Genomic DNA, 24015 nt, shown 5'->3' on the forward strand with positions numbered 1-24015 from the left:
GTATGCTATGCATACTAGCCCATTATGCCTTTTTCTTGCAGGGTTTTTTTTTTCAGAAATTTTTTAAGAGGGTTTACTTCCTCTTTAATGGTGCTGTCATCTTTACAGCCGACAGCCTCCTAGCACCCAGTGATGCCGATGGTGGGCAGAGCCTGGCGGAGAAGCTGAGGCACCAGGTCCCTATCAGGTCTGCTCTCCTCGTGATTGACAGCAGGCAGTGGGCGGATTCTATAGCCAATAGCAAGCTGTCTATAGATGCCTGCTGTCAATTGTAAGGGGAGCAGACCTGATGGGAGAACTAGTGTCTGAATACCTATCAGGCTCCACCCACCCAGCTTCAAAAATCTTCTGCTGCGCTGTTCATGTGACCAGTGCAGCGGTAGGAAAGGAACTCGGCTGCTCAGAGGGCAGACACTTTACCTCTGTGTGCCTCCACATACTGCGGTGTTTGTTTCAAATTCATGTAGCCATTTCCAACATGAGAATTTCATATGTGCTAACATTTGTTGTGCAGAAGCACAATGGAATTCTAAATTCCTCAGAGTATCTTTGTAAATACTGAAGTATTTGGATGGCAAATCTGCAACATTGTGGCGAAGAATGGAGAGTATTGGGCAGCTAACTCTGCTTAAAGCGGAGGTTCACCCTAAAAGTCAACTTTGTCATACATCGTGTATGTATAATCCATCGTTTTTTAATTTTTTTATAATCTCATTGTTTACCTTGACTCGGCAGCATTTATTGTTGCTTCCGGGTTCCTTTGCCCACGGGAGTGGGCGTGCCTTTAGAATTCCCTGGCTGAGCGCAACGTCTCCTGGGAGTGATGTGTCGAGACTCCCAGGAGACGCGCTGTACTGTAATCACGCGTTATCTCGAGGGTCACGTGACTCGGCAAGGTGTATGTCGTCACAACGGGGCATGACCTTATCAGTACGCCGGCTGTTGTGATGGCAACTGTGTAGTGTTGACGGCGCCGCTCACCTTAAAAACTGTACAAATGCGCGGGATAGAGCGGTGAATGCTGGGACATCAGCATTCACCGTATCCCAGAAGCAAATGCTGGTGGGCTTCAGAGCGCCCACAAGCAAGATGGAAACGTCCATCTATGATTTTTATAAAAACATCTTTTGCGGCACAAAGACAATGCTGGCGGCTAGAAGATTAGGACACGTGAGTAACAGATTCACTAAGGTAACAGCGCAAGAATGATCTAAAAAACACATTCCCACGGAACCCCCGCTTTAAGATCAACTTCAGGACACAACATATCACTTAAATAGGAGTACAAATTACTGGAAACTTACTTTGTAAACTATTGATCTGTATCTGCATCTGTAATTTCTGCTGTTCCGCATTCTGTAATCTAGCTAAAGAGAGGAAATACAGTGCTTATCAAGGTGTTAATCTTTTTTTCAGATGATAAACACATTCCTATGTATTCTGGATCGAAAGGTAAAAATGACAGCATTGTACAGAACTTAAAGTGATTGTAAAGGGAATTTTTTTTTTTTTTAAATAACAAACATGTCATACTTACCTGCTCTGTGCAATGGTTTTGCACAGAGCAGCCTCGATCTTCCCTTTCTCAGGTCCCCCACCAGCACTTCTGGCTCCCTCTCATCCCTGTTGAGTGCCCCCATAGCAAGCTCGGCTCCATGTGCCCATTCACATACAGAGTGCTGCTCAGACCCATCCCGCTCCCGCCTCATTGGCTGTGATCCTACGGCTGCATTTGGGCCAAATGCTGCTCTTGTGCAGAGCGCTGGAACGACATCGGGCTCAGGTAGGTATAAGACAATACTGTCTGTGGGGGTAGGGGAGCATTTTCTTTATGCAGTTCCACTGCAAATGACAATAATGAAACCTATCTCACCATGCATTTTGATGCAGTTTCACATGCACTTACTTGCAGGAAAACGCAACATGTTGACTTAATTTCCAAATCCCTTTACTTCTCATACACACTTTTACTTTCACGCTGCTCTATTTAGTCATTGGAGTGAAGAGAAAAAGTAAAAGTAAAAGCTTTGACCAAAGTGACTTGAGCTCACACAAGTTTTTTTTTTTCCACCCATTCCCATATGACAGGCCGCTCAGGCACTGCTAATGTATTGTGGAAGGAAGAGAAAGGAGCTGCATGCTTTCTCATATACAGAAGTAGCAGGTACTTTACGTCTCTCTGGCTGAAAAAAATTAAAGTGGGTTTTGGTTTCCTCCTCCACAACAGTCAGGCCATGAATGAGCAAATATGTGACGTCAGTGGAGCACGATGTGACGTCAAAATTCAAAGCTTTAATTGTAAGCCTCCCTTTTTAACCCCCCATCTCCTGGTGTATTAAAGTACTAGTGACATAGCCAGGGGTACATCACCAGTGCCTTCCACAGAGACCACATTTCTAAAACCCGCGCATGCTCAGAAGCAAGTTATGAGACGGGAGCGCTCGTTCTGGTAAAACTACCATTCATAATAGAGTAAGCACATTTATCACACTGTAACAGACAGAAAAGCGCAAATCGTCTTTTACTAACACAAAATCAGCTAAAGCAGCCCCAAGGGTAGCGCCATCCGCATGGAACTTCCCCTTTATAGTGCCGTCGTACGTGTTTTACGTCACCGCGCTTTGCTGGAGCATTTTTTTTTAAAAAACAATGGTGTGTAGGCAACGTCGTTTTAATGATGAAGTTGGAAAAAACAAAGTTTTTTCCACATGCTGAAAAACGTCATTTTTTTCATGCCGAAAATGATTAGATTAGATTCACACTGTGTTTATGACTTGCAATGAAGTGTGTTTTGTCTGTTCTTCTCTGTAAAACATATATTTAAAAAATGGCTTGCTGGTCATCATATGGTACACTGCATTAAAATGCAGCTTGAGGGACTTCATGTGTGTTTTATTGCCCTACCATTCATATCTATAGGCCCCAAACACATTACACTGAAATGCAGTTACAATATATGAATGGGTTTGTTTGGTCTGCATGACATACAGTATCTATGCTTTATGGAATTTGAGTTCAGTAGATGCCCCTATTATACTGCAGTCTTAGAGCTGCTTCGATGTGAAAGCGGCCTAATTGTTTACTGTATGCCGATGCATTCAAGTGTCACAGTGCGCTGTGGTAAAGTACACAATACTGGACTTTTAAAAGTGACTTTTTCGAATTTATAATCACCTTGTAAAGAATTCAGTTGCTCCTTCTGGATCTCACAGTCCTCTTGCAACTGCTCATTACAGGCCTGAAGTTCACTTCTCTCTTGCTGCAGAGTTAGTAGGTGATTTTGTAGCTGCTGAAGTTGTACATCTTGATTTGTAACCCACTAAAATTAGAGATAATTATCACAACATAAGAAATATTACTGCAATATCTAGAATTGCAGGTACATGTACAAGTTTGTGATTTACACTTCTGCCGTGTAGGTAAAAAGATCACTGTACATTCAGAGAAAGACCAGTTATCCCTCTTGTACTCTAGATGTATATTTACATTGATCAGAGGGCCCCAACCTGCAGAAACCTTCATAACCTTTGGCTGAACACTTCCTTTTAATGGCTGAAGTGGCTAAGTCACTTTGCATACACTTCTATGTATAAAGAGACAGCCCCATAGAAGGCTATGTGGATCAACTGGATAAGCAATATCAAAGCATTCCTCTCAGTACATATTATCAAGAACATGAGTTTGCATACAAATTAATAATTTAAATAGAGGTAGAATGAATGCTCTGTATTTGTATTGTTACAATATTCCAAAATACTGTTTCATCTAAATAAAGTAACTGCCATATTGTAGCAACACAACCAATGCTATCCTTAAGATATTGAACTCCTATTAGGACCCAACAATATGACATTGCTGTGAATGTGGTATGGCTTTAGAGTGAGGGTGTCAAACTCAATTTCATCGAGGGCCGCATCAGTATTATGATTGTCCTCAAAAGGGCCGGTTGTATCTGTAAGATTAGATGTCCAGCGCATCCCCTCCCCTTACATTAGATGTTAAGAGCCACCCCACCATCACAAGTTGAGTCCCCCACTCTCCCTTACATCACAGTGCACCCCCCTTTCCATAAGCTGCTGCTGGAAAGAAGCTGGATGCATTGCTTAAAAGCAAAAAGTAAGGGTCTTGAGGAGGACCAGAGGAAGGCGAGGGCCACATAAAATGGCCTGGAGGGCCGGATTTGGCCCGTGGGCCTTGTGTTTGACGCCTGTGCTTTAGACCATTAGGATTTGGTAATGATAATGTCTCTTCAGGCTTTTAACTTTTATGGGTAGAGATAAGAAGAGCCACTCTATCTTTCACCATAGACCTCTATGAAGCCATCTTTCAACCATTCGCTTACAAAAAGAAAAAAAAACACGAATGGACATATCTGGCTTGCTATGAAGGTAAATTTTACATTTGGACTGAAAAAGCCACTACATGAGAAAGTACAGAATATTAGTCTTAACACAAGGGAATGGAGTGCTCCCAAAACATTTTTGGAATCAAATATTTAAAGGCAAACTATAATGGCTCTTGGTCATTCTGGCCATAGATGGTTCGAATCTCAGCCAGTAATTTGAGCTATAGATTAAATAAATGCATCTTCAGGTGTTTGGATGTCACTGTATTATTTAAGGGGAATTCAACAGGCTCACCTTTGGCACATTAAGGGTTTTATTTTCTTTCATATATTCTGGGGAGTGCATGCTTTCCCTACCCCTAACCTATATTCAATAATCAATAAATACACAATGTTGTTAACATGGCTTAGAGCGCAGAAGAGATGTCCGCTTAGTAGCGAGGCTCTGACACAGCATGAGGGGGGGGGGGGGGGGGGGGGTCAAACTGCAATCATGGGGAAGACTGGACAATTTCTGCCTTCAAGAAAGACCCTACACTCACAACTGGGGTACAACTAACTAGAGCCGTTTAGAATGCAGCATATTAAGACATCAGAATTCGCACAAGGCTCCTGGTCTCTATCTACAACAATGACATGCTTTTCTATTGACCGGACAAGGGGGGGGGGGGGAGTAGGCACTACAGATACTTTAAATGTGGATTCAGCAAATGCCCAAGATGACAGACCTCAGCTGTTGTCTTGTAAGTTGTACCTCAAGGAAGATCTTTGCTCATTCATGGCCTGACTGTTGTGGAGGAGGAAACCAAAACCCACAATGAATTTGCCTTGCGAGGAGGTTTGTGTTCTGTTGCATAATGTTGCCAATTAGCGTTCTCCCTGCACAATGTTCTATCCACTTCCAGACCAGGCCTTTTCTGCCACTTTTTGTTTACTTGTAACAATCAGTATTTAGAGGCCCATACATTGCGAAGAACCATTTGTTTAGGTCCCTGGAACGCCATGGAACTGCTTTGTTAGTCAATGGAGACGTAGCAGCTGTACAGACTTACAGGTATGCAGGGACTGTTGCACACTGTATGTGTTCAGGGACATGCGCCCGTCCCTGCATACCTGACAAATTCAGTTATCTAAGAGAGTCTGTACGGCCGCTGCCTCTCCACTGACTAAACACAGACTGCCTAAATGCAGCTCTATGGTGCTCTGGACACATAAATAAATGTCTTTTCATACTGTATGGGCCTCTGCTCAAGTGTTCATAAACCCATAGAAGCCTTTCTTAATACAAGGATGGGATTATGTAACTAGCACTTTCACACTGCCTGTCCTGTTCTTGGACAATGATACCTGCCTTTCTATGGTTAGTGGAGTCACAGCAAATCAGTTATGTTCAGCAGTTATGTTCCCTGCTTGCCATGCTGAATCTGAAAACAGGACAATTAATCCTGTGCAGTGGTAAATAGGGCTGGATGCAATGTAATAGGTCAGATGAGGGAACACTCATTTTCTTGGGTTGATCAGGTGGCTTTGTGGATGCCTAAATCACTGCTTTAGTTCACAGCGAAGTTACAGGAAAAAGTAAAACAAGCTTATGGCTGCTATTGAATATGTCATAGGCTAGTCAAAAGAGGAAAAGCTATGAGACATTGTATAAGTCACTGGCAGCCAAAGGGTTAAAAAGATCAAGTCAAGGTAGCTATTTATTCAGTAATCTGAAGCTACTCATTTGCAGTTATTATTCAGATCTACCCCATGTAACCTCCTCCATTCAGCAGCAGATGTTCTACAGCCAAGAAAACATCTTCTTAGCCTGGATTAGCATTCATTAATTAGGTAGGCCATGGATGGATCAAATTTATTTTCTGCAACTACGCTGCTGATGGATGAATCCCTCCTGCCGAGCCATTGTATGCTTCTGGCGGGGAAGCCCTCCCCACCAGGAGAAGACAGTGATTATTAATAGTGGCTATAGCAGCGGCTAGCGATAATTGCATGTAAAATCCATCAGGCTGGTTGTACCAAATTGATCGATCAATCAACTTGGTATATTCAGCCTGCCCATACACGATTCGAATCTCGAGCTGGTTCCTGCTGAACTGGCTGAAATCCAAACCATCTATGGCCGGCCTTAAGGCTCCATTCACACTTGTTGCATGACAAGTCGTCTACCCCATGTTTTCCAATGATACCCATTCATATATGCATGACTTAACGTTGCATCAATTTCAGAGTAGTTTATTAACTACTTTGGCCTGGCTTTCATGCAACTTGAGGGCCATAGACTTTAATGTTAACCCTTTAGAAGTTGCATTAAAGCCAAACCTAAATGTTAAACAATGCAACTTGTGTGCAACAATTGTCCATTATCACTGGTCAAAGCCAAAGTATGCAAGTTGCACCCATCCAAAGTTGGTGCAAGTTTGGAGTGGTACAAGTGTGAATGAAGCCTAAAGTGGTACTGGATAGATCTATACATAGTCTAAAGAAAACCATGTTCATATGCATTAATGTAGAAATATGCACACAGATATTTATTTATTAAGGCCGAATACGCCTCCACGTATTATAATAACCAAAGCCTTTTTTTTGTAGCACACAATATTATTTTGGGATATACCTTAAGCTTACTCTGCAGAACATTCATGTCATTCTTCAGTTCACAGTGTTTGCTGCTAAGTTCAATCCAGTCTGCTTTTAGTTTATCGTATTCTTCTTTCCACAGTTCACACTCATCTGATGATACTGCCAAGGACATCTGAAAGATAAGAATCTCCATTCAGTCGGTAGCTATAATAATTACAGGTAGCATGACTATGGTCATTCATTCAGTCACTGCAGTCAGCTACAACAAGCTGAAGTCCAATAAAACCATGGAAAAATAAAACTTGCACAACATTATAGAAGGTCACAATATTATTTTTGTATTTGGAGTTTTCCCATTTTAAGAACAGTAGATGTGCGCTATAACAGTGGTCATCAACCCTGTCCTCAGGGCCCACCAACAGGCCAGGTTTGCAAGATAACTAAAATACATCACAGGCAATATCATTTGTTGCTCAGTGATTGCAGTATTCTAGTCTGCATCTCCCCAGGGTGATACATAAAACCCGGCCTGTTAGTGGGCCCTGAGGACGGGGTTGATGGTCACTGTGCTTATAGTACACAAATTAAATGAATCAGAAAGCTCTCCGTTGTATCCATGCCTTGGCTCACCTATGCAAGTCATGTGTACATTTTTACAAAATATAGCCCATCCTTTTATTTGGGCTTTGATGAATCTCCCCAGCCCCCATCAAATCTCACTACTCTGGTTTATCCTGCACAGAATCCTAAAAAAAAATCTATCCAAAGTTTGAAAAGCTTTCCAAGTACTATCAGCTAGATCGCAGCGCAACAACGTTTCTCCATTTAGAAATATTGTACATTTAAATTACAGGGGCAATTAATGAATCCCAACATTTTAAGGTTACTGGGCATGACCAGATACAATGAACGCCAGCAATAACAGCATTGTATATAGAACAATGGGTATATAATGTTTAGGAGTTTGTATTTAGTTGGAATTGCAAATGCATTTCTATGGATAAGAAAAAAAAGGAAAAGAATCGCTCTATATTTCAATGGTCAATGAATCCACTCACTGCCTTGAATAATCCTCTCCCTCAAAGTGGGATCATTGAAGTGCGGTAATTCTATCAAGGGAATTGTATTTGTCCCTATACAGGGCTTTATAAAAAGAGATGTGTAGGGCACCTTCTCTATCCAGGTTATAAATAATTGTTACTCAATTTGTAGGGCTATGACCCAAATCTTTCAAAAGTTTATGGGTTCTTTGTCAAGTATGGCTCCCCCCCCCCCAATTTTACCAATTCTGCCCCATCAAGACAGTTTTTCAGTACTATAACAGACAACTGTGATGCCCATAAGATGTACCTATCTAAAATCTAAACAAAATAAACAAATTGGTTCTTTAATGAAGAAGGAAAGCAAGGGGCCTACTTATAGCACAAGGTCTCTCTATCAAGTATGCATTGCTGCACCATGCATAATGCAGACCCAACCCCAAAAAAACAGGCTGCAGTGCAATCAGTGGAGCCTCACAAAGTTCTCTATGTATAATGGAGCACACCTCTATTCTATACAATTGTGTGGTGCAGACATACCACTGCTTTTTAAATGTAGTAATTTTTGAGAGATTACAACAGCACAAAATATATTCAGTTAACCACAAGAAAGGTAACGCTTACATTTCTATTTTCCTACTACTTGCTATAGAAGATTTAGAGATTTCTCAGAATGCTGTTCTGACTTTTTTTTTTGCCTATTCTATCACAGTTTAAAAATATAGGTTTTAGATATTTAAGCCATTATGGATGTTACAAACCTGAGTATTCTGAATACTTCTTCCCATTGCTATTTTGTCATCTGTTAATTTCTGAAGGGATTCTTTAGCCTTCTGTTCATACTTCTGTTTGTTTTCTTCCATCTCCATCAACATTTTTTTTATGCCTGTCTTTGGAAAGTTCTGTGAAGGCAAAATAAAATGGTACATTATGCGAAATGTTTCTCATCTTCATAAAGTATACATAATTACATCAAATATTGTGCACTATATTGTTTCAAGTTAAGCCGGCCATAGCCGATTCAAGATTCGAACCTTGTATGGGCAGGCTGAATGTACCCAAGTTGCCAGATTTTACATGCTCCCTCCCCGCCAGGAGAACACAATCAGGAATAGCAAAGATGTATTTCTGGACAAGTTCTGCACTCTTGAACAATAGTTGCCTTTATTAAACATTCGGATAGTACTACAAGCCACAGCAAACAAAAACTTGGGACAGCTGACGTGTTTCACACTATATCTAGTGTTTGTCCCAAGTTTTTGTTTTCTGTGGCTTGTAGTACTGTCCGAATTTTTAATAAATGCAACTATTGTTCAAGAGTGTGGCATTCTATGTCCATGATTGTCTCAGCTGCCTAAGATTCTTCCTCCTGATTGGCTGAGATACAGCAGTGGCACCATTGTCTGCCGCTACTGTCCATTATAGTCAGCTAGCCAATTAGGGGAGAGAGGGAGCTAGACAGGGTTGGGTCTTTGTGTCTGAATGGACACCGGGAGCTATGACTTGGCTCGAGTGCCACCATAGCATTAGATTGAATGTGTAGCTTTTAATAGATCTCCCAAAATTCCTTTAGCCAACACTTGCACTTGCACTTTATGTATTGCTAATGGCGCTGCAAACACACCAAACACAAAGCACAATTTTGCTTGTATGAGCAGTTAGAAACTGTGCAAAGTTTAAAACACAAAAAAGTTGAAATTAATGGGCTGCACTGTGTATGAAAAACATGCATATAGTTTATTTATCAGTACAAAAGGAGTATGTATACAAAGTTCTTGAGGCTGTGGGATACAGTGGGGGCAGTACTCCGACAGTCTGCATCCAGGGCTGATCGCTGCATGCAAAGCTCCAGGCAAGTAATCACTGAATGTTCTATTACATGAGAACAGCCGTAATGGTTGGGGGTGCTCTCTGCCTCCCATTGCTTTGAATGGGACTTCCCATCCGCAGCGGAGTATCTCACGGGAAGAGGTAGTTGGCGGCATATGCAAGTGTGCATGGGTTTTGGCCCATAGACTGTAAAAAAGTCTATTGTCAGCAGCCTATCAAACTCAACGACGGGCTAAAATATGCAGCTGTACATGGCTAGGCGCTGTTCCGAATGATACTTGCATGTAGGGTCATATGTGTACAAGGCTGTATTCCCCGAACACTGACTCTCTGCATTTGGGGTGTAAGTCTCTGCACACATATGCTTTGTATGCGAGTGCCACTCGGAACAGTGTCATACTGCTGAGTATTTCAGACTGATATTTTGACAGGCAGCTGGCAGGCTGTGCCTCATGGGTACCCAAAAATGCATTTTTTTTACACTGCACAATCAAAAGAAGGAAAAATAAGAAAAAAATCAGCATTTCCATAAATACAGAAAAAAAAAAAAAACACAATGAAAAAAATTGCATGGTTTTAATATCAAAAACAGGCAGGCATACACTGTATATCAAGGTCGAATTTAAAAAAATGACAGCGTAAAATGAGATATGCAAAAACCAAAGATGCATCAAAGCAAAACAGTAAAAGGAAATCAGTCACAGATCAAAGAAAGAAAACAAATGTACACATATTTATCACAATTAAACTGCACCATAGATTCTGGGTAAACACTGTCCCTCTAAATCTCTGGGCCCAGAACTAGTGCCCTCTATAAAACTGATCTTGCATATGCAGAAGTCAGAAAATCACATATCAGTAGTATACATAGATAGGCAAAATATTACTAAATGAAGGGAGTTTACCTGACAAGAGAAAAACAATTGATTTTCAAGATTTTCCACCTTACACTTTAATTTGTCTTCATTCAGCTGGGCCTGCAAGACAAGAAAAAAATGTAAACACACACCTATTAATGGGAGATCCATCGTTACCAATCCTGGGTATGAACAAGCATAAACATTAATAAGAAGTGACACTTATTTTACATCTGTGTGCCAAAACACATAGCAATACAAATACTTGTCAGAACTCACCTGCTCTGCTACAACAGCTCAACTTCAAGATCTTAATGTTTTTTTTCAACCAAGCTTCCTGTCGGCTAAACTTTGTTTTCCTGTCACACTTCTTGTAACCCCATCACAAAGGAAGCTGTGAAAACCTACTGATGTGTCTACTTGCAACTCTTTCACACATGGCAGATTTTGCATCCGGTACAATGTTTTACGGTACTTGATTTAACGATTATACTGAATATGCTTCCCCCACGCAACTGACGCTTTTGATTGCTCCAGTAGCTCAAATAGTCTTCTTAGGCTTTTGCATCAGAGCTGGCACAGTTTTGCCATACCTCCCAAAACTAAACATTTTGGGCTTCTCTGAGAACAACTCAGATTTGCTAGAACATCTATCAGCCTCCTCATTCTGTGCACCCCATGGCTTTAGGTTATTACTCCTGCACTCCTTTTGGCCATCTATGTCCCATTGGGGAGATTTCTCTTAATTTCTTGTCCCATAGCCAAGATTCGGGATCGAGAAGAAAATCCGCCAAAATCTCTGGTTGTCATCAGGGTCACCAGAGCCGGTGTCCTCATTGGAAGATTTACGCTCTATTCCTGTTCTGGTGACAATCCAAAATTTGGGATTTTGTTTCACTTGCGGTGATAACAGTAACCAGGACAAATAGAGAGGGTGCTCGAATCCCTCTCCACTACACCCAAAAGCTCAAAAATTTTAGTTTTACTTTAATACTCCAAATAAGCAACAGCAAAACTGTCATGGCAGAAATACGCGGTCATGAAATACATTTTTTTAAATATGATTTGCCAATTGGGTAAACCTTAGGATTCTGGTGAGGATAAGTAGATTACCATTGCTCCGATCTGGCCAACAGGTGGACACATACTGTATGTATTTATGATCCATTGTTTCAAGTTGTAATGATATGAAGTAGCCACAGAGTCCTCTGGAAACTTTGCATTACATTTATGTCTGGGTCTATGCGTGTATATCCAGGCACATGTCTTTCAAATATCAAGGTCTACATACAGGAGCATATTTAACCTATTTTTTTTTTGAGTGATGCAACATAATTTAAAGTTTAAAAAAAGGTTTGCTATATGTTAGGGAGGTCTGTGAAACCTTGTCATTGTGGATGAAGGATTTCAGAATAACCCTCGAGTCTACAGAACTTAGGTCATGCATTTTAAATTAAAGCCAAACGCAAGCCGAAGCTTCTATGTTTGGAAGATTGAGTACTTGACTGTGACTGAAGATCTGCATGTACATAGTGCAGCTCCTTGATCGGTGCATAGAATGAAGGATGTGTGTACATCTGTGCATGTTCGCTAATGTGCGTATGCATTAACCTAAATTAGCATGCGCACCCTGCAGTGACTTTTGGCATTCAGAGGCCTATTTAAAGCACATCAGGACTAGGAAGAATTGCTGAGTGGTCATCAGCTCTTGTGACTTGACTAAATGACTGACAACCTGATAAAAAAAAAACAAAGGAATAATGGCAGCTGCTCTGATCTGTTATACAGTACATTGGAGAGCTGTCCCCTTACTTTCTGTGCTAGCGATGGTAAGTCTCTCAAGTGGTCACAAAAACAATATTTTATTAGTAGAGTGTGGAAAAGTTTATACCTCTGTCAGTATTTTATTATTATCTCCTCTTGCCCCAGTAACCCTCATTTCCCTAAGTTCTTGCCCTGGCATCCTGTGTCTCAATGTAGACAAAGAACATGTTTGGAGGCAATATTTGTTTTTCAATTGTAAAAGTATTTTGTGGAAAAGACACACAATATGTGGAAGGAAGGAAAGAAGCAAAGTAGAAAGGAAAGAAAGAAAGAAAATCACTGTATTTTGTAAAATATGATTATTTCCTATAATTGCAAGTGCCATCTAGTGGCTATAATGTTTTTTATTTTATTTCCTGGAATACCTGAATCAGGAAAAATACACCATTATGGCCACTAGATGTCAATTACAATTATAGGAAACAATTACACAAAATGTGGCTATTTTTTATTGCGATTGTGCAAATGTTTGTCACACTCGTAATGTAAATTTTATATAAATAGACTGCATGGAGCAGGGGTATCCAACCCACGGCAGCTATTTTGCAGCTATGAATGCGGAGGGATACTGTGTTTGAAATAGTACCTGCAGAGGTGGCCGCCACCGACAAGCCAGGCCAGAGCCTGCCTGTAGGGATGCAGCGGCGGCGGTGAATGCAGGAACTCCAGACACAGTAAGTGCCATGTAACTGAATCTACAGGGGTGCTGTGGTGGGCTGTGCCCCCCCCCCCCCCAAAAAAAAAACTCACAACCTCCACTCTACACTGTGCCCAGCAGTGCCCCATCCCTGCACTGTACACAGCCTGAACACATGCCACTGTTCCTCTCTATTAATTTTCAAAATAAAAGTATAATTGCTTACCTATTTTTTTTTTATTATTATTCTAGCATGGCTTTCACATCCTCGCAATAGAAGACAGAACAAAAAAAAATGAAGGAAGGGTACATAGGTACATTATGTATATCGGTGATCATTAACTTGCGATTTGCCTGACTTTTTCTGCTCATTGGCTATTCTTATTGTTAGTGTATTTTTAGTGTGGACCAATACAATTCTTCTCCTTCCTAATGTGGCCCAGGAAAGTCAAAAGGTTGAACACCCCTGGCATAGAGTGTTCAAAGTTATGTATTACAAAGCCACAAAGTTAGCCTTCACCCACCATTGCAATTGAAAAACTTGTAGGTGTGCACGCTTTGCAGTCAGCAATTTATTTTTAAATTAGGTCAGCTACCAACTTAGCAACGCCAATTCATCTGCAAAACTTACCATCCCACTCTCAGAGGAGCAATAAGATGGAAATAATATGGTATATTCCAGTGTGCTGAAGTCTTCTTACAGTGCTCTTTCTTAACATACTACTATGCAATCTTTCAGTTTCCAGTAATACATTTCAATATCTTGCTGCAGATTTTACAAAGCATCAGATGTTTATGAAGCACTGTAACCTGGTGTAACATAAATACATAAAGCAGACATTATAGGGGACAGAAAGAGCCAGAGGGAGAGAAGAACCTGAAGAGACATAGAAAGAGCGTAGTCAGAAATAGGATGAGTAAAAGAAGATACAGTTTATTTTAGCGCTCACCTGTAACCACAGAGTTTGTACAACAATCATAAACATAAAGTAAACTAAGTTTGCATCCTGCTGGACACACACTTTTAACCAAGGTTAAAATGTACCTAAAGCCAAAACGTTTATATATATATATATATATTTATTTATTTATATGTATGCATTTATATATTTATATTTATTAAGGGTTAGCAAACCTTTCTGCATTACTTTTTATCCCTGACAAATATTTACCATTTGTCCTGGTAACTGCAACCAGTAGTAACATAAAAGGAAATCAATGGGGATACTTGTTCTGATGACAACTAATTTCCCTCACTTACAGGGTCTTAAAAATGTATTCATACTCCTTGAAATGTTCCAGATTTTGTCATGTTACAACCAAAAAACGTGAATGAGGAGGAAAAATAGGATTTTATACTCACCGTAAAATCTTTTTCTCTGAGTTCATGGACGGACACAGCCTTAATCTTGACAACGTGGGAAATAGCCTTCCTTTAGGAGTGACTAGGCAGAAAGTGTTAACCTCAAAGCTGAACCGCCCCGCCCCACCCAGGGTGCGGTCCTACTGACTATATCCCCTCAGCCTGCACCAAGCAGTTCAGTTCGTAGCAAGCCGTACAAACCTAAAAAAAGAGGGGTGGTTGCCGTGTCCGTCCATGAACTCAAGAGAAAAAGATTTTACGGTGAGCATAAAATCCTATTTTCTCTTTCGTTCATGGATGGACACAGCCTTAATCTTGACAACGTGGGACGTCCCAAAGCAGTGTCAAAATGAGGGGTGGGAACAGCATAAAATTAAACTTCACCCCAAAACAAAACAGAGCTCCTCAACTGAGGAGTTGTAACTCTAAACAGCTGCCTGTAAAACTTTGCGGTCGAAGAAGCATCCGAAGATGCACTCACATCAACTTGTAAAGTTTAGTGAAAGTGTGACCGGGCGACCAGGTCGCCGCCTTACACACCTGGGAAACAGACACTTGATGTCAGAAAGCCCAAGAGGCACCATTGCCCTGGTCAAATGCATCGTGACAGGGAGGCGCCCGACCTTTTATGGCGTAAACCTAATCAGGATCTGTCGGATCCACCTCGAAAATGGCGGCCGATGAGACCGCTGGGCCCTTCTTGGGACCAGCCACCGAAACAAACAGTGAGTCTGAACTCCGGAACGGAGCAGTAACAGACAAGTATACTCTCAGAGCTTGGACAACGTCCAAGGAATGCCACGTCGTCTCCTTAGGATATCGACGGATGAGGACACAAGGATGGCAGTACAATGTCTTCCTTGAGATGGAAGGTCGAAATGACCTTAGGAAGAAAAGAAGGCTGCGGCCGCAGCACCACCTTATCCTTGTGGAAGATCAGATAGGGAGCCTTTCATGTCAAGGCTGCCAGCTCAGAATCTCAACTGACCTAACAGCCACCAAAAGAACCACTTTCTAAGAAAGCGTCAACAAGGGAACTTCCCTAATGTTCTTAAACTGTGGTTTCTGAGGCATCTAGAGGTCATGCAGTTAAAGCCATTCACTGTAAAGCAGGATGACCTATGGGACCTTGCGACACCAGGTCCTCTCGTAGCGGTAGACGCCAAGGGACGTCTGCTATTCAAATCCCCACGGAGGTAGTGGAGGACGGACGGGAGGGGCCACATGCCGAACCCCCTGTACAAATGTTCTCACTAGAGAGTGAGTCGCCAGGGGTCCCTGAAAGAAAAACAGCCAGGGCAGATATCTGCCCCTTAAATCGTGCTTAAAGCAAGCTTTTGGTCCACCCCGCGCTGTAAGAACAGCAGGACTCTGGACACCAAATAAGTCCGTGGATTCCACTTCATTTCCTTGCAAAGGGCCAAGTAAGCTTTCCAAGTGCAATGGTAAATCCTCCTAGAGGACAACTTCCTAGCCTTCCTCATGGTAGGAATCACAGAATCTGATAGGCCCCGTTCTCTTAGCTGGCTTTCAATAGCCATGCCGTTAAAGCCAGTGACTGTAAAGCAGGATGCAGTATGGGACCTTGTGACAGCAGGTCCTCTCTCAGCGGTAGACGCCAAGGGACGTCTGCTACTAGTCGCACTAGATCGGCGTACTAAGGACGCCGAGGCCAATCCGGAGCAATTAGAATCATAGGAATCCCCTCTGCCTCCACTCTGCGAAGCAGAAGAGGCAGGAGCTTTAGAGGAGGGAAGGCATAGATTAGCCGGTACGGACTCCATGGCGCCACTAACGCATCTGTCATGTCCGCCCATGGGTCTCTTGACCTGGCCACAGACCTTAATACCTTCCGATTAAGTCGAGACGCCAGCATATCTACGTCTGGCGTACCCCATCTTGGGCAAAGAAGCTGAAACACCTCCGGGTGCAGAGACCATTCTCTTTGGTCCAGCATCTGGCGACTCAGGTAGTCCGCCTGCCAGTTTTCCACACCCGGAATGTATATGGCCGACAGGGCCGGTATGCTCCTTTCTGCCCACCTTAGGATGTGAGCGACTTCTGACGCTGCAGCCGAGCTTCTTGTTCCTTCTTGATGGTTGACATATGCCACCGCCGTGGCATTGTCCGACTGGATCCTGACTGGATGCCTTTGTAGCCTCTGAGACCATGTGAAGAGGCACAGCCTAATCGCCCAAGTTCCAGGACATTGATCAGCAAATGGGAATCCTCTGGAGACCAGCGACCCTGGGTCGACTGAACCCCCCAGACTCCCCCCCCCAACCGGTAAGGCTGGCGTCCATCGTAATGACTATCCAGTGATAAGGAAGGAACAACTTCCCGGACAGAAGTGCCGGTGAGGTCAGCCACCAAACTAGAGAGGTCCTGACCAGGTGGCTCACCCGGATTTGATAATCCAGGGATGCTGGGCACTTGTCCCATCTGGACAGAATTTCCTTCTGTAGCACTCGCGTGTGAGATTTGCGCATATGGTACCGTCTCAAGGGAGGCCACCCTGAGGCCCAGGACTCGTATGCAAAAGCGGAGTGACGACCAATTCTGGGATGTCAACTGCCGCACCACATCCCGAAGGGTCTGCAACCTTTCCACAGGGAAAAAGACCTTTGCCTCTGAGGAGTCCAGAATCAATCCCAGATATCCTAGGTGTTGAATCGGTACCATTACTGACTTCTGAATGTTCAGTAGCCACCCGAAGTGTCTGAGGGTCTGACAGGTTATAGACACGCTCACCTCTAATTCTGAGGCTGAAGCGGGCCCTCAGAAGCAGGTCGTCCAAGTAGCCCATGATATCGATGCCACGTTGTCTTAGTAGGGCGAGAATTGGGGCAAGCACCTTGGTGAACACCCTAGGTGCCGATGCCAGGCCAAAAGGGAGAGCCACAAATTGAAAGTCGGTCTTCCCCGACCGCAAAGTGCAGAAGTGTTTGATGCTTTGTGCATATGGGGACATGTAAATAGGCATCCCTGATGTCCAAGGATGCCAGAAAGTTCCCTGGCTGGAGGCAGTGACGACAGAGCGAACTGATTCTATCCGGAAACTTTGTACCTTCACAAAGCAATTGAGGGCCCTGAGGTCCAGAATTGGGCAAACGCCCTCCTTCTTTGGTACTATGAACAGATTGGAGTAAAACCCCTGAAACCGATCCTGTACTGGGACAGGAATAACCACCCTGCGTTTCAGCACGTCTTTAACTGCCCAAATAGGGCTTCCCGACGAGTCGGTTGTAGCTGGAGGTTGGAGGGAAAACAATCTGTTTGGTGGGCAAGATAGAAATTCTATCTTGTACCCTGAAGACACTACTTTGCAAACCCACCGGTCGGGGACCTGAGATGTCCACCATGTCGCAAATTCGCCCCCCAACCCGAGAGATGGGTGGGGGCAAACCTTCATGCGAACGTAGCTTTGTCTGAAGGTTTTTTGGGTTTGCGAAACCAGGGACGTCTCTGAGCAGGCGCTTTATCGGCCTGTGGTCTTTTACCCGCCGTACTGGGCGGACAAAAAAACGCTTGTGTGCGGTAAAGAAGGGCCCTTGCCTACGGCGTTGCGCCTTCCCCTTTTTGGACTGTGGGAGCAGTGTGCTCTTACCTCCTGTAGCATCTTTAATTATGTTATCCAGGGAAGTTCCAAAAAGTATGATGCCCTTAAAGGGCAAATCCATCAGGGCTGATCGCCTCAGCCTTCTTGTCTGCAGGGTCTTTGAAGGCGGGAGCCCCCTCCACTGGTATGGTGGTTGGCTTGTTTAATCTGGACACAGGAGGGTCCACTATCGGGGGCTAGGTCCATCTTTTCAAGAAACTTTCTTCAAGAGGGTACTGAAAAAACCTTCTGTGGTTTATCCCACTCCTTGTATAAAGGTTTGTCTAAATAAAAGACACACAAGGAGACACTTTAGCAGTGCGGGTTGCCCTACGGAACCCAAAGGGGACCGGCGCGTCTGCTGCTTTTGCAGACCCCTCTATTTTTTGAGTATCTCGCACTGCGGTGATAGTCGCAGTCACTTACTAGAGCCCTATCGCGTGCTGACCTGGGTCCAAGGTCGTCCTCACTGTCTGGGCGATCTTGGTCCGCATCCTCAGATACCTCAGAGCCAGGGTCATGAGCGCTAGCTGGACCCGGCTCCGCATCTGAGTTGTCCCCAGCAGATGGTGGGGGGAGGGGGCGCTTCCTAGCCCTTGTTCTCCCACGTGCTGCTTCCACCTTGGCAACAAAGGCATCTAGGATTGCCGACATAGCGTCCATCGGGTGCAGGGGCATCAATTGCCAGCTCAGGTGTCTCAGGGGAAAAAACGTCTGTTTCTGACGCCATGCTGCCCACACGCCTGACACAGGGACTCCCCTCCTGGCTGCAGCAGAGACACCACCCAGGAACCGTGTAGATGGTTTAGCTAGCAGAGCTGCTTCCTGCAGAGTGTGTCTGTCGATCTGTGCTCTCCAAAAGCTGGGATCGAAGGCTGTTTTTGGGGCTGCTATTTTTGTCAATGTTTCAGACTGATCAGTCAGCAGCGTGTATCTGTTCATCTGCCCTTTTAAGATGGTCTGATCCATGGTAAAATGGCTGCCGATCTGACACTGGAGGCCAACAAGGCAGAAAACCCTAGTGCAGCAGTCAGTACACATCAGCAGAAATCATCAGGAAAATGGCCGCCGAGCGTCGCTAGACGCCAATACAGATGCGGCTACAAGGACATGGTCGCCAGTGCAAGTAAGAAATACAGCATGGACACACCAAACATGGCCGCCGACAGCATGGAGCAGGACACACAGGTAAGCAGAATCTCTTATGCAGCTTTATACACTGATTTAGTGACTATGGCTCCCCAAGTGAAGCTCCCCAGAGGAACCCCTGCCCAGCAGCTAGCTCAGAGAGTCTGAGGAGGGGAGAAGGGGAATATAGAGCCCTTTACTCACCTCTCCAGGGATGACCAGCTCTGTCTTCTTGCTAAAGCAAGGTAGTAACTACTTACCCTTCCTGTGGGTTTATGCTGGAAGCATCCTGGACAGCGCATCTACCGCATGGTAAGGGAGGTGGCTGTCGGCCAGGCTACTGCGACTGGTCCTATGCAAGCCCTGGAGCGTATAGCTCACCGGCCACCCGTAGAGCGACGGGCATGTCGTGGACGACCCAGTGTGTAGCTATGGTCGCCACACGCTCGATGGCCGAAACTGGGGGGACTACAAGGATCTGGGATCCAGCCTGTCACCCAGTCGGCAGTTGATCGAAGATCGCAGGAAAAAAACTTAAATTAATAAATAATTACATTTGAACTAAAAGCCTCCAAGCCTATGGGCCTGAAGGGAGCCATGTCTCCTCCTTAACTAGGCAGAAAAAAACTGAACTGCTTGGTGCAGGCCGAGGGGTTATAGTCAGTAGGACCGCACCCTGGGTGGGGCGGTTCAGCTTTGAAGTTGTTAACACTTTTTGCCTAGTCACTCCTAAAGGAAGGCTATTTCCCCACATTGTCCAGATTAAGGCTGTGTCCGTCCATTTTTTTTACAAATATATATCTGAAAAGTGTGGCGTGCATTTGTATACAGCTCCCCCGAGTCAATACTTTGTAGAACCATCTTTTGCTGCAATTACAGCTGCAAGTCTTTTTGGTGAAGTCTCTACCAGCTTTGCACATCTAGAGAGTGACATTTTTGCCCATTCTTCTATGCAAAATAGCTCAAGCTGTGTCAGATTGGAGAGTGTTTGTGAACAGCAATTTTCAAGTCGTGCCACAGATTCTCAATTGGATTTAAGTCTGGGCTTTGACCGGCCTATTCTAACACATAAATATGCTTTGATCTAAACCATTCTATTGTAGCTCTGGCTGTAGGTTTTTGCCCTGTTGGAAGGTCAACCTCTGCCCCAGTCTCAAGTCTTTTGCAGACTAACAAGTTTTCTTCTAAGGCCGAGTACTCACGGCAGGACATGTCCGATAAAAACGGTCTGCAGACCGTTTCCATCGGACATGTCTGGCCGGGGACTGCCCGGGGACTTCTGTTCGATGGCTATACACACCATCGAACAGAAGACCGCGCGTAAACAATACGCGGGGCGTGTCCGCGGTGTCGACGCGTCGATGACGCGGTGTCGCCGCGACAATGACGCGCCGGCGGCCTGCCTTGAAAATGCTTCCACGCATGCGTCAAAGTCATTCGACGCATGCGAGGGATGGCGGGCGGCAGGACATGTACGGTAGGTCTGTACAGACGACCGTACATGTCCGGGCGGACAGGTTTCCAGCGGACTGTTTTAAAGCAAGTCCGGGAAACAGTTGTCTGCTCAGAAACGGTCTGTCAGACAATTGTTTGCTGGAATCCTGTCCGCGCGGCTGTACACACGACGGAACATGTCTGCTGAAATTGGTCTGCGGACCAGTTTCAGCAGACATGTTTGGTCGTGAGTACGGGGCCTCAGATTTCCCTGTATTTGCCTCCATCCATCTTCCCATCAACTCTGACCAGCTTCCCTGTTCCTGCTGAAGAAAAGCATCCCCACAACATGATGCTGCCACCACCATGTTTCACGTTGGGGATGGTGTGTTCGGGGTGATGTGCAGTGTTAGTTTTTCGCCACACCATTTTGCTTTTAGGCCAAAAAGTAAAATTTTGGTCTCATCTGACCAAAGCACCTTCTTCCACACATTTGCTTTGTCCCCCACATGGCTTCTCACAAACTGCACATGGGACTTCTTATGGCTTTCTTTCAACAATGGCTTTCTTTTTGCCACTCTTCCATAAAGGTCAGATTTGTGGAGTGCATGACTAGTTGTCCTGTGGACAGATTCTCCCCTCTGAGCTGTGGATCTCTGCAGCTCCTCCAGAGTTACCATGGGCCTTTTGGCTGCTTCTCTGATTAATGCTCTCCTTGCCCGGCCTGTCAGTTTAGGTGGACAGCCCTGTGTTGGTAGGTTTGCAGTTGTGCCATACTCTTTCCATTTTTGGATGATGGATTGAACAGTGCTCCATGAGATGTTCAAAGCTTATTTTTTTTTTTTATAACCTAACCCCACTTTAAAACTTCTCTAGAACTTTATCCCTGACCTGTCTGATGTGTTTCTTGGCCTTCATGATGCCATTTGTTCACTAAGGCTAACAAACTTTGCACGGCTTCACAGAACAGCTGTATTTATACTGAGATTAAATTACACACATATTTAATAAGGTGACTTCTAAAGACACTTGGTTCCATGCCACACTTTTCAGATATTTGTAAAAATAAAAATAAAAATTGAAAACCATTTATCATTTTCCTTCCACTTCACAATTATGTGCCACTTTGTGTTGGTCTATCACATACAATCCCCAAAAAATACATTTTACGTTTTTAGTTGTAACATGAAATAATGTGGAAAATTTCAAGGGGTGTGAATACGTTTTTAAGACACTGTAGGAGAGATTTCCTCTCATATCCTGCTGTGTTTACACAAGAAAAGGGGAAATCTCCCCAATGGGATACACATAAAATGAGAAATAAATCTGGCAGGGTTTTCAACCCTTCTCTGACTTTAAATATATTCAAAAGCTCTCAGTCTAAACAGTATTGCAGAATGCTCCATGAAGTCATCAGCTGTGCTCCACTCAGTTGACAGCTTATTTGCAAAAATAGAGGGGAGAAAAAAGAAAGTAGGACAGAACACAAGACAGAAAATTGTAGCCAAACCAACAGTGAAGCAAAGTTATAAAGACAGGAGAATTGCTTTTAAAAGTGAACCCGACAGGAAGGAAGTGATGTAATTGCTGAGCATGCTTAGTGCAACCTGCAGGCTCCCGCACCATCTTGGAAACTGGCAAAGGAGATCCCCACTGTTGTGACTTCCTTCCGGCATGCTCAGATGCACCGAAGAATGGCCGCCATCTTGGAAAAGGGCAGAGGAACACAGGAGGATTACAGGGCTCAGGAGAACAACAGTAGAAACATAAAAAAGCAAGAAAGAAGAACTGCTGCAGAGAAGCAGGCTTGTTTAAAGTGCTTTGTAATGCTGGCCAGCACACTCCAGAGACCACCAGATCGGGGTTCCCTCCATAGAGCTTGTTTAGAGGCTGTACAGGATGGGGACTAACAATTACAAAATCGAAAACGAGCGTTCTTAAAACAAAACATTCTGCATGAAATGCCACTAGTGTAGGCCAGCTTTAGGGACAGGTTTTTTAAACTATTTGATAATTTGCTTCATACAGCAGCTTCCAGGTACAATGTAGAGAACTCACAGACAGAAGATTGAGCCAAAAAGGCCAGACTGGATCACTATTATCACATGCTGTTAGGTACCCATAGAAAAAGTAGTCAAATACAAAAGTAACAACATTCTGTAAGGTGGCTATACACAAGACTGACCCAGTTCTCACGGTTTCTCTGTCAAATATTTTGGTTGGCTACCTTTAGGATTGCTCATACATTTAAAGAGAGTAAATACTGTTTTGAACTACATAACAAAGCCATGCTTATGTTGCCATAAACTGACCAGTAATAAGTTTGAACACCAATTGCATCAATCAGGCCATTTCTGATCTCTTGCACACAAAAGATTTGTTGAAAAAGTTCCTTGCAAGCAGGTTGAAAAGGTATTTCACTTGAAAACAGGAACATACCTTCATGAACATCACACAGAAGAACCCCTTGTCAGCAACATAAGTGGCACAGATAATATATTTCACACATACTATATATACTGATTAAACAGTGATCTGTTCCTGTAGTCAGAACACATGTAAATAAAGTTGGAAGCCTAAATATTGTTACAATTCAGTAGTCAAAAACAAAACAAAAAAACTATACATATAGGATGTATAAGGTACATGGGCTGATTACAATCTATACAACTCTATCAGTATGCGCAATTGCGTATTTTTACAAAGAATGCTAGCTCATATTATATTTAAACATTTTTAAACATATTCAAAATTATACCCATTACTCTTTCTCTTTATCTCTTGCACTCTAAATAGTTAGGGTCACAGCTGTATAATAAACATCTGATACGTGCTGCTATCAATTAAAAATTGTGAAAGTGGCTACAAGTGCCATTATAGAACTCCTGGGGGTTCACATTAAAATATAAGTTGAAAGGAGTAGAGCGTATGAACTGTACCCTCTATGCCCTAGATCCATGTCCAATATCTCAACTAAGTATTTAGCGCCTAAAAGTGCTAATAGACCATAAAGTGTAGTTAGGCAGGCATGCATGATTATATATACACACACACACACCTCTTTAAGGGCCCTTTCACACGTACGGACCGTATGTCCGCATTTTCATCCGTCCGTTGCGGATGAAAACGGGACATACACAGGTCCCTATGTGATTACGGGTGTCAGCGGATGACCATCCGCTGACACCCGTAATTGTCCGCCTCCGCAAAGATCCGCATTTGCGGACGGAAGAAAATCCTAATTTTCTTCCGTCTGACGGGGAGAGCGGAGGAAAGACAGGGCGGTCCCTGCACAGTGTGCGGGGACCGCCCTGTCAGCTGCCAGCTTAGCGGGGATTTTACGGAGGATCCCCGCTGAGCTTTTGAGGACACCCGG

At 43.7% G+C, this 24015-nt stretch overlaps 1 protein-coding gene across 6 annotated transcripts in view; it reads right to left on the minus strand.

Moving 5' to 3' along the window:
* Positions 1–24015, minus strand: part of TRAF3IP3 (TRAF3 interacting protein 3) — a 116570-nt gene that overhangs the window by 14283 nt on the left and 78272 nt on the right. For all 6 annotated transcript variants that reach the window (XM_040337514.1, XM_040337512.1, XM_040337511.1 and 3 more), the window contains exons 8-12: positions 10704–10775; positions 8730–8870; positions 6963–7100; positions 3175–3319; positions 1305–1367 (exon numbers count right to left, since the gene is read on the minus strand). In XM_040337514.1, coding sequence (XP_040193448.1) covers positions 1305–1367; positions 3175–3319; positions 6963–7100; positions 8730–8870; positions 10704–10775 — 559 coding nt within the window. The remainder of the gene's footprint in view (positions 1–1304; positions 1368–3174; positions 3320–6962; positions 7101–8729; positions 8871–10703; positions 10776–24015) is intronic.

This window comes from Rana temporaria, chromosome 2 (assembly GCF_905171775.1).
Source record: "Rana temporaria chromosome 2, aRanTem1.1, whole genome shotgun sequence".
Taxonomy (NCBI): domain Eukaryota; kingdom Metazoa; phylum Chordata; class Amphibia; order Anura; family Ranidae; genus Rana; species Rana temporaria.